Below are 16,717 nucleotides of genomic sequence, written 5' to 3'. Positions count from 1 at the left end.
AAACACCTCCACTGCGGCGCAGTGGAAAATTTCGGCAGAAAAAGGAAGAAGGCTCACTGCGGCGCAGTGAGGCACCACACACCCACTGCGGCGCAGTGAATTTCCTCGGCAGCAGTTAACCAAAAGCCCACTGCGGCGCAGTGAGCTAGGACAGGCTCCCACTACAGCGCAATGGAGCTACCTGCAGTAAACTTTTGTTAAAAAATCAGGTTTCCTGCACTTGACTCTTTTTGTTAACACCAAAACACCATTTCAACTTCAACATTTCCAATATACCAAAACATGACATTTAAAGCATATAGATCACTCATACATTGAAATCATTCCTTTTTACAAAACTTTTGACTACAAAATTCCACAAGCGGGTCGATAACCCTACTTGGGTGATTATCAAGTTAGTTACAAATTCTACCATTACTAACGTTTCCAACACAACTACAACTTTTCAGAAGTTCATCCAAAATAATTTGACCAAGGAACATGTATCAAAAGCCAATGGGTACCAAAGGGATCATCTACCCAAATTATCCAAAATGCCAATCTTCCAAATGGCAAGAGCTTCCATATCTAACTTCACTCGATCGTTTCTTTACCTTTGCTACTACCAACTCCTATAAGAGAGTTAAACAATTAAAACATAAGCAACGCTTAGTGAATGCATACACATATAATCATAATCATGTCTTTTCAACTATTTGCATCAAGCACCATATAAGCCTAGCAAGCTAGCCTTTTCATGCAATTCAAACAACATACATTCATTTTCAACATGGCCATGGAGAATTTGGCTAGTAGGAATTTACCCACTTACTAGCTCTTACAAACAAATTGACTAGTAGGAATTTACCCACCTACTAGTTCTAACAAACAACTATCAAATGGGTCATAGGAATTTACCCACCTATGACCTCTAGTAACAAGAACATGATTATATGCATATACACTCACCTCAAACTTGGCTACTTGACACAATAAGGCTACAAGTTCAACAATTTATTCTTCAACACCTATACAAGAATAAGCACATATCATCTATGAGTTCCATGACTCAACTACTTTTAAACATCTAGTTGCATTCAACAACTCTAAGATTATGGTGTTTGGCTACTAAACACTTTTCCAACAAACTCTAAATTTTTCATGATAGAACTTTATTTCATGATTTCTAGCCAAGTACCACCAAATATTAATTTCTTATTATGGGGGATTTTCCATTATCACCAACTCTTTAAATCAAACTAACAAATTCCTAATTCAAAATATTAGGGTTCTTCTTGGAAATTTCAATTAACAAAAACCCCCAAATTCTAAGGTTAAGAACCCTAAATTTCAATAACAAATAAAACTAGGGTTATGAAATCAATACCTCAAGAATGAGAGACAAAGAATTAGGGTTATCAAATTGAGATTCTTCCCCCTTTTCTTCCTTAATATTTCGGCCACCACCACCTTCAAGAAAGCCCCAAACTTCAATTTTTAATTCAATTGGAGATGATTATTGTTATTGCTTCAGGATTACAATTCTTTACTTTTAGTTTTGAAGCTTCAATTGCATGGATTTGAAGGATTTTGAGAAGGGGAAGTAGTTAAAAGAGAAAAGAGTTTCAGTGGGAAAACATGAATCATCAACAAAGTGGCTGGCTTTTCTCCCTGCTAGCCACGTCCTACTTTGTATTTTGTGGGTAAATTACCCGCTAGCCATTAAAGTTCCAACTAAATTAACCCCTTAACTCAAAACAAAATAGTAGGAAATTAATTTAATGTCAAAACTACGAAAAGGGGTCATTTTCTATTAACTTAAAATACTAGGATGTTACACTTAAGATCTTCAAGATGAACTAAAGTGGTCATATTTTTTGTTGTTGAAGAAAAAACCATAGCGAACCTCAAACTAAATTAAAAGAAATAATAATAACAATAACATAAGAATTCAATGTTAAAAAATAATAATAATGATTAATTATGTGCAAAGTATATAAAAAGAAAAAAAACTATTATAGTTTATCGTAGCTTCTTCTTTTTTGTTGTCGTACGTGAGTTATATTATAGATTACCAACAAAACCAAAAAGTGTAAATTAATTATTTTTAAATTGGTGAAATTGTAAATTGGTGATGGAAAACCAAAAAGTGTAAATTAATTTTTTTTAAGTGTAAATTGGTGATGGAAAATCAAAAAGTATAATTAATTATTTTTGAATTGGGTTAAAGTGTAAATTGGTGATGGAAAATCAAAAAGTATAAGTTAATTATTTTTAAATTGGGTTAAAGTATAAATTGGTGATGGAAAACCAAAAAGTGTATATTAATTGTTTTAGATTGGGGTTAAAGTGTAATTTGGTGATGGAAAACCAAAAAGTGTAAATTAATTTATATTAATATTTAAAAATTAGAGAATTAATAAGGACGGAGGATTAAAATCTACCTTATGTGTATACAATATTAAAATCTATAACTAAGTTAACAGTAAATGATTTTTAAATAATTTTAAAGTTGATAGTTCTTTTGTAACGACTTTTATTTATTTAGATCTCAAACTTAATTTATCATTTATTTCGATCATGTCTCACAAAAATTATTCTTCCATCTATATATCTAGTTTTTAAATTTAAGTACGAACAGCGTACTGCGAAACCTGAGTTATATCGAAATGTGTCTTAAGATGGTCCTAAGTAACAAATATCAAATAAAAAATAAAAACATATACTATATGCAAAAAAGTATTATAAAAGACGAAATACAATATATGTGTTTAAAGTTTTAAAATTATATCTTTTTAATTTGATTTTACCTATATTTTTTATATTTAAATTTACCTATTTAATTATTTATCTTAACTTGAAAATGTCATAAATAACTCGTATATTTGATACGGGAATAAATTTAGCTTAGGTTAAAAATAGATAAACAATAACTTTTATCGTCAACGATGATTTAACATGATTGAATGATCGTTCAAAACAAACGATATAAATATGTATAAAACAATTCGGAGTTCCAAGTGTATAGGACTGCCAATAGGCAATAGACCAATACGCACTTTGCACCTTCTTGGACCCCAAATAACCAACCGATTAAAATAATGCCAATTGTGTTTTATTGGGAATTACTAAAGTATATTATCCTAATTCTATTCCATATTTATATTTCTAAACTACTATATAAAAATTATAACCCCTATGTTGAAAGTTTACATAAATAAAACATGTGAATTGACCAAAATATCCTTAATGAATTAAACCACCATCAACCCTTAATATTGAATTACACCATTAATCCATTATATTAGAAAATATCTCTATTAACCCATTTAAATCAAATACTTTTACCTACACCAATAGATGTTGCCATCACCGTAATCGTCTGACTCGCCGCCACATTGTGCGGGTAATATGTTTGTAATTTCTATACAAAATATATTAAGCATCGTTTTTTTTTAAGGCCAGCGAACTTTTTACTTTAAAGCATTTATGATAATAATGTAGCTTGTAAACAACTTCTTAATGAGTCCATTATAACACTACGATTATGATATGTTAATAATTTAATGAGTACTTAATGTTTTTCTAGTCACTTGATTGTCTATATTAGGTCTTAAAGTGGTATGTTACGTTTGGTTTTGAGTTTTGTACTTGGTGCATGAGTTTTGTAAAAGTCAAATTGGCATTCTACTAAATTGCCTATAATTTTCTCACATATGTACACATTAATAGGGTATCCTTTTTAACCAAAAAAATAAATAAAATGATGAGTTCAACAATACTAATTTCATTTGAAAATAACTATTTTTATATAAATACTAAAACTTTATACATACAATTGATTCTAAGGCCTGTGCTTATAGGCAGACCGTCCTTAGGACTTCTTGCCTGCCACGTCAGCATCACATTTCTCAGGACTCTCCTCAGGACACTCACTGTCTATAAGGACAACTTCTTCAGAACTTCTTCACCACATTATCAATTCTTTTAAGATTTTTTATAACTTTATATATATTTAACATTAAAACACACTTAATTAATTGAAAAAACACATTTTATTATTAAACCACACCACACTTAATTAAAAAAAGTTACAACAAGGATTAAAAACGTAACGATTGTTCACAACGACAATTTATTTTAAAACATAACAACAACAACACAATAACATAAGAACTACTCGTCGCTCTCGTTCTCGTCGTCATTGCCACCCATCTCTAGAAACTCATCCCATACTCATCCATCAAAGACTTATGATAATTAAGAAGCGGTTTCAACTGCCTCCTAGGCATATCTGTGGGCACCGGGTTCTGAAGAAAGTTAAACGCATCCATAACTTCCTTCCTGCGACGAAAAGCTTTCCTTGCCGTCCGATCCTCTTCAAACTTCTTTCGATCTTCCTCTGATTTCTGTAGCGCATCCCTCTGTAACTTGAGCATCTCGTCGAGCTTCAGTAGCGCCTCTGACCTGGTGGATGATCTACTAGAACCTGCATCAGAACTTTGGGATAACTTTCCGCTAACATTACGCGCCAATGGTCTCTTAATGGGGTCATCTCCAAACAAGTCGTCAACAGCCGGGTTTTGTGTCCCCGGCTCATCGTCGTCACCCAAATCCACCCACGCCGCTTGCTTTTGTGTCCCGTGGTCATTCCAAAATGTTGGAAAACCTTTTAGGATTTCCCAACACTTCTCAAACGCAAATCTACTCGGCCCATACTCCCGCTTGTATTGTTCATGGACGACATCATAAATATGCTTCTCGTACGCCCCGCTTTGACGTCCTTCGTCACTAAACCTTTTAAACACGACCCCGAAATTCTTACAACCGGCTTTGATTTTGTTCCATTTGCCATGAAGTTGACTTATGTTACGGTAACCTTCTTTTGTTGCGGTGTTAAACAATCTCTCAATTGTTGTCCAAAACACGTTTTCTGTTTGCCCATTCCCTTTGATGGCATCCTCGGTAGCATGCACCCAACTCCTAGTCAATATCACACATTCGTTTTCGCTCCACTTCTTCTTTTCTGCCACCTCCTCGCCTTTTTTCGTCAACCGCTTTGACGGTTTCGCGATTTCCTCTTCTACATGAGTGGCAGAAGTGACACTAGTTTCCGCTCTTTCATGTTCCACTTTGTCGTCAACGGGAATCAGTTGATGTTGTAGTAGTGGTGGTGGTGGTGTTGTCGCGGCTGCTGCGTGTTGCAACATTTGAGCAGCTTGCCATTGTTGCAATAATAAAAGATTGTTGGCACTATTTATACCCTCAATCGGGTTGTACCCAAGATTATTGTAAAACGAAGTAGAATACGGGTTGACATTATACGACATCGACGATGGTGAACCGAAGCTGAGTGGGATTTGGGAGTTGGAAGATTGACCTTGTGGGTTCGAGCTCGACGTTGGCGGTGAGGGTGGTGGAGGAAAGTCAAGAAGATTTTGAAGCATGTCATCGGCAACATTCTTGTTTTTTTGTTGATTTTGGGTGTTTTTTTTAGGCATGGTTTGGTTGTATGGTTTGATTTTGGGTGATGGTTTAAAGGTTTTCGATTGATGTAAAGAAAGAAGAAGAGCACAAAGTCTTTTTTTAAGAAAAAGAGGACTTTAAATCGCTTTGGAGGTTTGGAGGAAACTAGCCGTTTCATTTGAAAACAAACATAATTTCGTTTTTTTTATTGCAGTGTACCGTTAATGGGTCCCACGTTGGAGCGTCCCCCATCTTCTTCCGTAAGAACAAGTTTGAGGACGCAGGACTTCGGGCGATCATTGCTTATTGTCGTCTGCGTCCTTGTGGCTTGAAGACGCTCGGGAAGACTATCTATAAGCACCGCCCTAACAAGGATTTAGTTCGTCCACGTTTCTCAGTGGGCTAACTAGGAGTGAGCAAAAACCGAACCGAAAACTGAAAAAACCATGAAAACCGAAAAAAACAAAAACCATTGGTTTTGGTTTTCTAAAAACCGAAAGTTGTGGTTCGGTTTTGGTTTCTATTGAAAAACCGAACCATAAAAACCGAACCGAACCAAAAATATATACTTTTACTTTATTTTATATTTATAAAATTATATTATTAATTTTTGATAAATATGTTATTATATTTGCATTTTTAGGTGTATATAATAATATCATTTATATGTTTTAAGTGAAAATACACAACAAAATTAATTTGTTTTAATAATTTATAATTAAACCACGCGTAAAAGATATAAATAGTTATATATAAAATTTGTTTGAAGTTTGTACAACTTACTTTTATGGATTTGGTTCATTGTTGTAGTGTTATTGTTACTAATATTGTTTTAAAAACTTGTTGAAATTAATTAAAGTGTAATTATAAGGTATAAACTTATAAACTTTTGAAGCTCAATTTGACCCAAACCACAAGTAGTTAAAAACCGACTAAAACCTAAAAACCGAACCGAAAAAACCAAAACTGAAAAAACCGAAACTCAATGGTTTTAGTTTTCAAAAATCGAATTATAATGGTTCGGTTTCAATTTTAGTCAAAAACCGAACCAAACCGAACCGTACTCACCCCTGGGGCTAACCAAGATAAGTAGATTCTAAAACATATAAAGCTTAACCAGAAAATGTAAAATGATTACTTTGTTTGAAAAGATAATTCAAATACATAAAAAAAAACAAAAAACAAACATACAGTCAAGCTGTTTAGCCAAGAATGAATGCTAGGGGCTGAATCACTGTACCCATCAACAGGCCGATGAAAATTGATATTAAGGAATTATGACAAAATAAACATACGTTATGATGAAGGCATTGAAGGGGACGTGTGTGGGCCTAACTGAGGCCGCCTTAACGACGTTACCCACCTTTGAACCGCTTTTTAGATGAAGTTATAAACCACGTATCTTACAAACAGGGTGTTTTTTAATATTTGACCGAAGCACTTTCCTAGAAGTATCAGGTTATTGAACCATGGTAATCTAAGTTCACTTATTTACTAATTAATTAGTGGTTGAGGATTAGTGTGAGTATCCAGCTTATTGTTTTTTCAATACTTGACCGGTTGCTTTAATATAACTAAATTAACTAGTGAGTTTTATAAATTATAGTTGCAATTAACCTTATTATTTGAAAATTTTGAAAGATATGTCAGTGAACCAGGCTAGCCAAAGCCAACAACAACTCACTGGTCGAAAAAGAGCGGAAGAAAAGTAGAAATTACAATATGAATGAAATGTGAACAATGTACCTGATTATCAGATTATGTAATATTGTTGCATTGTTTTTTTTTTTAAAACAAGTTAGTAGTTACTAATTAGCGGTTAGCATTCGAAACACCACAGTGATATCCAATTGGGCAGAATGCGATGCACGAACAACATGATATATTACTCGAGTACTTTTTAAGAATAAATATATATTCAAATTGACACATTAGTTCAATTTAAATAAATTTTTATAAAATAATAGTGATCCAATGTGTTTTTTTTTTTTATTTTTAGAACAACAGAAATATTATATAAAAAGCAACTAGCAAGACACTAGTTGCTAAAAAGTACATCAACAAGTACAAGTACAAAAACAAATCTAGACGTCAGGCAATACACTATTCTAGACCCTTCTCGAGGCATTAACTATGAAAATTTCAAAAGGAGCGTAAAAGCTCGTGCCATTTACGAAAACCCAAGACACAAGAAGAACTCCCAAGCTACGAAGGTCGAGCCAACGGTATTCACTTCACCTTGTTTTTGATGTAATCCCATTCATACCTGGAGGATAGACCGAACTATAAATAACATATAAAACAAACACTTACGAAAAGATTTCGGTCTTGCAAGTGGGAGCAAAAATACACGACCAACACTGTAACCAAATGAAGCTGCTTGTTGATCATCCTCCTAAAGTTACAGATATGCAGCCATAAATACCCATACCAGTACAACCATTCAGCAACAGCTTTGTCCAGGCGAACCTGGCTAAATCATTCTTTAGCCATCGGGCTTGCAAGCCAGTCGTTCCAGCAGGAATTCTCCTTCCTGTTGCGATTAGATATCCAAAGGAAAGAAAGAGAGGTGATAGAGTTAAAAGTATTTGAGCTACCTTCATGATTACCATTATGGTGGACGTTGTTTCTTTCTTTCCACACAGACCACCACCAAATAAATATAATAGCCTCCAACAACTTTTGATTTCGAGACGTGAGATGAAGACCTTTAATCCATGTGATCAGAGCTTTTGGTTCGGCAACAGGAATAGATAGTTTTATCCAATTGCTAAGCTTACCTCTCAACTCTTTCATAAAATCACAATTGTAGAAGACATGAGAAGCATCATCAATTCCATTCTTACACAACCAGCAACCAACAATACTAATATCCACACCACAACCAAACAGATTAACATTGGTGGGGATACCGTTGCGGAGAAGTCTCCATACAAATAAGTTAATCTTTTTAGGAATCCATCTATTCCGAAGGTTCACGTTACCTGTATGAGAAAGAGTATTGAGATCAATAACTTTGCGAATTTGAGCTATTGAAAAAACGGACTTGCCTTCGAAAGTCCATGTCCACTTATCTGTATCGTTATTGAGAGAGCAAGGAAGTATCGTCAAAAGGCTATTATATTGCTCAAGCTTGATTCCAGTTCTTAACTCTCTTCGCCAACTCCATGACCAATTCGAGTCTAATCTTTTATCGTGGACCGTACAGTCCTTGTGAATCTCAATAGCAAATAGACGGTGAAACTTAGCAGCCAGAGGTTGATCTGCACACCATTTATCTTTCCAAAATCTAGTATTCTTCCCATCCCCGTTTTCCCTACTAATAACGTCCCTAGGAAAATTAGGAATCTTGATGGTATTGTTCAGCACCATAGTTATATTTTTCCAAATACCATTGGACTTGGTTGTCATATCATAAAAACACTCATTACCATGTACCGCAGAAACAACTCGAGCCCATAAACTGTTGCTGTTTTGCAGGCCTCTCCATCTCCATTTATACAACAAAGCAATATTCATGGCATTAAGACTACCGACGCCAACTCCTCCCTTATCTTTAGGAGCAAGAACAGAGTCCCATTTAATCCAATGAATTTTCCTCTTGTTAGAGGAACCTCCCCAAAAGAACAAAGACCTTAGAGATTCTAAAGTCATACAAACAACTTTAGGCATACGATAAATAGAGAGAAAATAGTTACCTAAAGCACGAAGAACTGAAGATATAAGAGTGGTACAACCTCCCATTGACAAAAGATTAGCTTTCCACCCTGATAATCTCTTTTTAAATCTGGAGATGATTGGGTCCCAAGTAGAAACCCGCTTTGGGCTCGCTCCGATGGGAATTCCAAGGTACTAAAAAGGGAGATTTTCTGATCTACAACCTATTAAAGAAGCCAAAAGATCTACCTCCTCTGGATTTACCCCAATACCAATAATAAAATATTTTTCAAAGTTAACCTTGAGACCAAAAATGCAATGAATGAATCTCAAAGCATTAGAAATGTTGATCAAAATACTTTCAGACCAATCTCCAACAATCATAACATCGTCAGCATAAAAAAGATGAGAGATAGAGACCTGCTATATTTTAGCACCCTCAAAAATTCCATTCCTAACCAGATTCTCAATAGCAATATGTAAACCCTCCATGGCAATAATAAATAGAAATGGAGCCATGGGATCTCCTTGCCTAAGCCCATGTTGGATAGAGAATTCCTCAGTAGGGCTACCATTGATTAAAATCGACGATCTAGCAGAAGTAAGACAAGCTTTAATCCATGAAATCCATTTTTCCCCAAAGCCCATAACTTTAAGAATTTGTAACAGGAACTCCCAAGACAAAGAGTCGTATGCCTTAGCAAAATCGATTTTAAAAAGCATCAATTTTTTTCTTCTGCCCTTATACCAATCTATCACCTCATTCAACAAGAGAGGGCCATCCAAAATTTGCCTACCTTTTATAAAGGCAGTTTGCTCATGACAAACTACCGAATTAATGACCGATGCAAGACGATTAGCAAGAAGCTTAGCAATGATTTTATATTGAATACCAATAAGACTAATCGGTCTGAAGTCAGACAAAAGAATTGGATTGTTTACCTTCGGAATAAGAGTGATAAACGAAGAGTTACAGCCGACACGAATATGACCATGGCTGTGAAATTCGTGAACCATGTTGCAAATATCGTCTTTCAAAACATCCCAATGTTTCTTGACCAATGCAAAAGAAAAACCATCTGGTCCAGGCGCTTTGTCTCCTCCACAACTCCAAATGGACTTTTTAATTTCTTCCATATTGAACTGTGCTACAAGACTCTCAGCATCAGATTCAAGAATGGTTCTCACATTGGGAGAAATCAGATTGAAAGAGACCCCATTAAACTTTTGAAATCTTTTAGCAAAATAATCATGGAAACTTCGTTTAATTTCATTTGGGGTTTCAATCCAGACACCATTATGTTTTATACCTTTTATATTACCATATCGCCTTTTAGCATTTATCATGGAATGAAAAAACTTAGAGTTTTCATCACCCTCCACGGCCCATTTCACTTTTGCTTTCCGTTTTAAGTCCATATTAAGTCAACTGTTGTACTCCTGTAGCTCTAACAACAACATTTTTTCTTTGATCAGCAAGCCCGGAATCACTACCATTGGAAATCATTCTCTGGTCGAGATCAGCAATATCCTTGTTGATATGATCACTATTTCTGATTGTATTCTTCTCCTTTCGCCAAATTTTCACATCCGTTTTCAGCAATTTGAGTTTATTTTTTAATCTCACAAAAGCACTGTGTGTCACCTTTCCATCAGCCTTGTTCCAGCTATCTTTAAGAACCCCTTCAAAATCTTCTAAATTCATCCAAGAATTATAGAATTTAAAAGGGGTTGGACCAAAATCGACATGTTGTTGCTTTAGAAGAAGTGGTCGATGATCGGAAATCATGTCGTCTAAAGCTTCCATAGTAATATCATTAAAAGAGTCTAAGAATTCTTGATTCACTAAAAATCTATCAATACGGCTGCCTTTAAGACCATCCAAGGATAATCTAGTGAATTTATGCCTTCCCATAGCAACATCAATCAACTTGCCATTATCTATAAATTCATTAAAATTTCTTGCATTCATCGCCGAAAACAACGAACCCATTCTATCGTCTCTACATCTAACCGAGTTAAAGTCTCCACATATAAGGTACTTTCCCTCATGTGCTTGCATAAATCCACAAATTTGAGCCCAAAGATCAAGTTTATCACTCTCCGACTGAGGGGCATACACATTGACCATATAACAGTTACAGTTGTTGACCATCCAAGTCCCTTTAACTACGATAAAATTGTCAAAAGAGTAAGTATAAGACTTAACAAAAGAAGAAGGATCCCACAATGAAAGGACCCCACCAGATCTGCCATTAGCATGAGCTTCAACATAATTAAAAGAATAATTCCCCCACATTGATTTAAGACGAAAAAGATCCGACCTCACCATCTTAGTTTCTTGAATGGAAACGAAGCTAATACGATGCTTAATTAACAAGGATGCGATTGAGTGACTTCCGTTTCTCAACACACCCGCTACTCCATATTTATGGACAAAATATTCATTGGAGACCATTTTCATCACTCATCCTCTTAACTATCTGTGGAAATGTTCGTGGTTCTGCTTCTACTTGATAACCCATAAAAATGCCAGCTTCAAAAATCTTTTTGGCCTTCTCTGTTGCTACACTCGAATCAACAGAAGAACGGGAAGACCCACCATTGTCTTGTTGCTCTTTTTGGTCTACATCTTCATTATTGTTAAGATACATGCCTTTAATAAATCATGGTGCACCAGAAGATTCCGAAGTGGCTTCTAAATTATCTTGACCCATAGGAGTACATGACTTAGCTCTTTTACTCTCCAAGTTAACTTGTTGAATAATCCTATCAAGCGAAAATATGTCAGAACTTTCCACCGGGGCATTAACTTCACAAGTCTGAATATCAATTGGAGCTACTGATGTTATGGTTTCCGCTACTTTGAAGTTCTCGTTGAGATTTTCAGAAATAGGTGAGGAGCCACTTGGAGAAACCGCCAGTGCCTGCACCGAAGGGATTTTACAGTCCGAAGTGTCCTTCACGTTAACATTAGGTTCAGTCTCATTCTCGTTCATCTCCATATTCGGCACTGAATCATTCTTCTTGCTCTCCTCTGAACAATCTTTGCATAAATCGAGATCAAGTTAAGCACTAGGTTGAACCGAGTCATCCACCGAGTCTTCATTTCCATTTGACTCATCGGAATTAATGGTGCCATTGTCACTAGAGTGTTCATCAGAATCCGAATTATCATAATTTGGTGTCTAAGATTTTTGGTTCCCACGGTACAAACTCTTTTAGCCAAGCATTAAAAGGTATATTATCTATGGAAGCAATAAGTTCTTCAAAAATAAAAGACTGATGATTAGATAACAAAGAAACTTTACCCAAAGAATAAGCACTTTCCCAGTCGCAATCGAAGAAGATACACTTGCCTCATGGTTCAAGTATGTCCTGGAAAGTTTTGTTATGCCATGCCCCTTTTGGAATGCCTGTTACTTGAACCTAAACCATGCGTTCATCAGGAACGAAAGTATCACATGGTGATTTACATGCCCCGATCCTGCACTTCATCGAATCATTAGCCAAGAATCGGTCTTTGGCTTCAATAGTTGCAAAAGTTGCTTGAAGCCACCGACCTCTAATGTAACTAACGGACACATCAAAAAATCCCTCCGTATGAAACCATTGTCTCGCATACGGAATGAAGGAAGGATCATGAACTTTTAATAACAATGACGTCGATATATAGCCACTAGACGTCGATCAGGTGATATTGACAACCCTATGTATTCTCTGAATGAGGGACATTTTTTTCCCGAGAGGGTCGGGTTTTTACCTGCCAGAACCGCAACATAAGTCTTATTCTAGGGTATATTCGCTCCAGAGCTATTTGCATTCGAGTGAGTTTTATCATCCGTTGAGGGAGCCTTTTGATGAATAAGTTTTCTTGAGTTGAAAGTCCGATTGAATCTGACGATATCTGCAAAAACCTTAAACTTTGCAAACCACATAGTATTCAAGTTTGCACGAAGCAAATCTGGATCGTCCACCTTGATAAAACGAACGAATGCAAAACGTTTCCCCGATTTTGACAATCGATTAGCAATGAATACGTCAACCACAGTTCCCGAGCATCGGTTCCACATATCCTTATAGTTCACATTATTATACCGTTTTTGGTCACTTGCTCAAATCATTTATTATTATTGTTGGTGACTGTCATCTATGTCATTAATCATTTTTTATTTATTTATATTTTATCATGAAAACTTAATATATATATATATCTTTTTTATAAGTATATGTAATTTTAAATTTTAATTTCATATTTAATAGTAGATTTATTGTTTTCTAAGTATACAAAGCATTATACATGTTAGCTTTTAACTTTTATCGAATCATTTAATAATTAACTAAATAATAATTAAAAGTTCAATGCATAATAAGTAAAATCCTACTAGTTTTCATAATGAATGGATGGTCTCAAAATATATATCTCAAATATATAAATAACAAAACATAAATAAAACAAATTTAAAAGAATAATTCTTTTATAGTAGAAGAAGTCATAATTAAATTAAATCTGACAGCAAACTAAATAAAAAAAGATAACAATAACATAGTATTTCAATATCAAATAATAAACAAATACGTACCAAATACCTATAACAAAACTAAAGTGAATTAAAAAAAACATATGTTTTTTTGTTCAAGAAATTTATAAAACTTGATTTGTTATTAAAGATAGAAATGAGAGAATTAATATAAATTAAAATGATTAATAAATATATAGGTTATGTATATAATAGGATAGTGTATACTTAACTTTCTATTTTAGTTATAAGATAAATCATAGTTTCCGTTAAAAATGCTGAAGTATATATACATTCTATCGGTGCCATCCGATAATTTTTAATGTGGGTGTTTGGAGGTGGTTTAGTAGATGAAAAATAACGCAATTTGCTATGTTTATTCCGTCTGAAAAGAAAACTTTTTTCAATAAAAAGAAGGGATAAGTACCCAAAAATGCAGTCAACTAATTCTTAAAAGTTATTGTGTGCACGAACTTTAGGTCAACTTTATTGTATTCAGAAAACTTGTTCAATAGTCCTATAGCATGCAAAAGTGACCGGGTCAAAAGTTAGCCGGTCACCACTTTCACGTTGACCCGTTGACTGCTTATGTGACATGCAGACAATAATTTTTTGGGATTAGTTTATGCACACAATAAAAAAAATAGATTATTTTTTCAAACTCGCCAGAAACTGCAAATACTCGCCGGAAAACTTAAAAATCCGATTAAATCTTCGTTTCTTCGAATTAGACCACGAAATTGGCACCAAAATACTCAAAAATCAGCCGCGAACAAACCCTCGGCAAAAGTTAAACCAATTGAGACTTGCCGAATAATTCATCAACTCGCCGGAAAATTTAAAATCACCATAACTTTGTTGTTTCTTCGAGTTTCGGACAACAATTTTGAGCAGTTTGGTGTTGGTTTCAAGTCGAAACTCAAATAAACAACAAAGTTATGGTGATTTTAAATTTTCCGGCGAGTTGGTGAATTTTTCGGCAAGTCTTAATCGGTTTAGTTTTTGTTGAGGGTTTGTTTGCGGCTGATTTTTGAGTATTTTGGTGCGAATTTCGTGGTCTAATTTGAAGAAACGAAGGTTTAATTGGATTTTTAAGTTTTCCGGCGAGTATTTGCAGTTTCTGATGAGTTTGAAAAAATAATCTGTTTTTTTTTTTAATTGTATGCATAAACTAATCCCAAAAAGTTATTGTGTGCATGTCACGTAAGCAGTCAACGAGTCGATGTGAAAGTAACCGGTCCCACATAGCCATAATCCCGTTTTATGTTCACAATAACCAAAACTTCAAATTTCGTGAACACAATAAAACTGACCTAAAGTTTGTACGCACAATAACTTTTGAGCATTAATTTATTGTATTTTTGAGTACTTATCCCTAAAAAAGAATAACAAAAGCAGTTTCACTTTCCATAACCAAAATGAAAGAAAGACAACCTAGTCATGTAATTGGGGGATATTCATCATTAGATGTTAGAAAGTTAAGGTGTGTTTTTGGTAGGGTCAATGGAGTGTGAGGCGAGGCAACCTTTAAAGGTTTAAATTTGGTTGCACTTGCACCGTCCTTTATGGCTTTATTCTACTTCAGTCATCACACAAACAAAATGACTTCTTCTCCAAGCATTATTATTCAAAATGCAATTTCCATATACTCTCTGTTTTTCCTACTCTGTTTTTCCTACACCGCCACCGGAGAAACCTCATATGATTTCCAAACACATTTACAACAATACCATCCGACTTACCGGAGATCTCACCGTTCCTAACTCCGGCGCCGGGAGGGTTTTATACAATAAGCCCATCCCATTCAGCCGACCCGGTAATCCAAACCCGACCAGTTTCGCCACTCACTTTTCGTTTTCTATTCTTGATTTAAACCCGAATTCAGTCGGTGGTGCTTTTGCTTTTGTCATATCGCCGGACGATAGATCAATAGGAGCCGCCGGTGGCTTTCTTGGGATTCCGGCAGGCTCTGTCGCCGTCGAGTTTGACACTATTAAGGATGTGGATTTTACGGATTTGAACGGAAACCATGTTGCTCTTGATATCAACTCAATGGTTTCTTTACAAGCTGCGAATTTGGATTCGGTTAATATTAATTTAACAAGCGGGGAGTTAATCCACTCGTGGGTCGAATATTCCGGGTCAAATCATCAATTCAAAGTATACATTTCTAATTCCAAAACACCAGTATTATCGGTCACCATAGATCTTTCTCAATACGTAAACGAATCGATGTATGTCGGTTTGTCCGGGTCAACGCAAGGGAGTACAGAGATCCACTCGATTGCATCTTGGATATTTGCTTGATGACCCAGATACAGAACTCGGCCCAAGCTCACCGCCACCACCAAAGAGCCCCTTAAACCCATGATGCCAACGGCAATATCAGCCACCAACACAACCCAAAAGAATCGTCGTCAGGGTCAGCAAATGATAGCGCTGGTGTGCACATTTATCAGCATACTTTTGGCGGGTGGTATGGGTATAACGATCTATTTCAAGTATGGAGGGGGAGATAAAAGACGATATTGGAATATTTGTAATTGGTGCTCAAACGTGAATAATAATTAGCACCCATATATAGCTTACACAAAGGCCATGTTTGGCAAGGGGAAATATTTGTTGTACCATCATATCTGGGGTGAAATTGATTATCGATCTGGAGGCATCTTTTATTTTGGAGAGATAAACCCGTGCAAGACAAGGGCTATGTTTGATATAAGCCTTTCAAGAGCTTTTCAGGAGCTTTAACTTTTTATTTTAAATTAAAAGCTCCTAAAATATTAAAAACTTTATTTGGATGCAACTAACTTTAGTTTTTATTTAAAAAAAAAACCTCCAAAATGAAACGCTGGTTGAAGTAGCGTTTCAGGAGCTTTAGCTTTTCGATGGAGCTTTTACTCTTTAAAAGTTACACAAATGTCTCTTAAAGTTGCAGCTACAGCTACCATACCAAACACTTTTAAAAAATAAGAGCTACAACTTACAGCTTTAACTAAAAGCTACAGCTTACAGCTCCAACTAAAAGCTACCGCTACAAGTTACAGCTATTTTTGTCAAACATACCCAATATGTTGTAGTTTTTGAAGGTTGGA

At 35.2% G+C, this 16,717-nt stretch overlaps 2 protein-coding genes across 2 annotated transcripts; one reads left to right on the top strand and one right to left on the bottom strand.

The window, feature by feature from the left end:
* Positions 1-10,522: 10,522 nt before the first annotated feature.
* On the bottom strand, positions 10,523-11,434 carry LOC122595278. Its single transcript, XM_043767620.1, has one exon. It carries the CDS (start codon positions 11,432-11,434, stop codon positions 10,523-10,525), a length of 912 nt encoding a protein of 303 aa, XP_043623555.1.
* Positions 11,435-15,254: 3,820 nt separating this feature from the next.
* LOC122595268 (L-type lectin-domain containing receptor kinase VIII.2-like) lies at positions 15,255-15,929 on the top strand. The gene has a single exon (XM_043767609.1). It carries the CDS (start codon positions 15,255-15,257, stop codon positions 15,927-15,929), a length of 675 nt encoding a protein of 224 aa, XP_043623544.1.
* Positions 15,930-16,717: the final 788 nt, after the last annotated feature.

Source organism: Erigeron canadensis, chromosome 1 (genome assembly GCF_010389155.1).
Source record: "Erigeron canadensis isolate Cc75 chromosome 1, C_canadensis_v1, whole genome shotgun sequence".
In the NCBI taxonomy this organism is placed as follows: Eukaryota; Viridiplantae; Streptophyta; class Magnoliopsida; order Asterales; family Asteraceae; genus Erigeron; species Erigeron canadensis.
The sequence above is the reverse complement of the archived record's forward strand: the minus strand, read 5'-3'. Positions and strand labels throughout refer to the sequence as shown.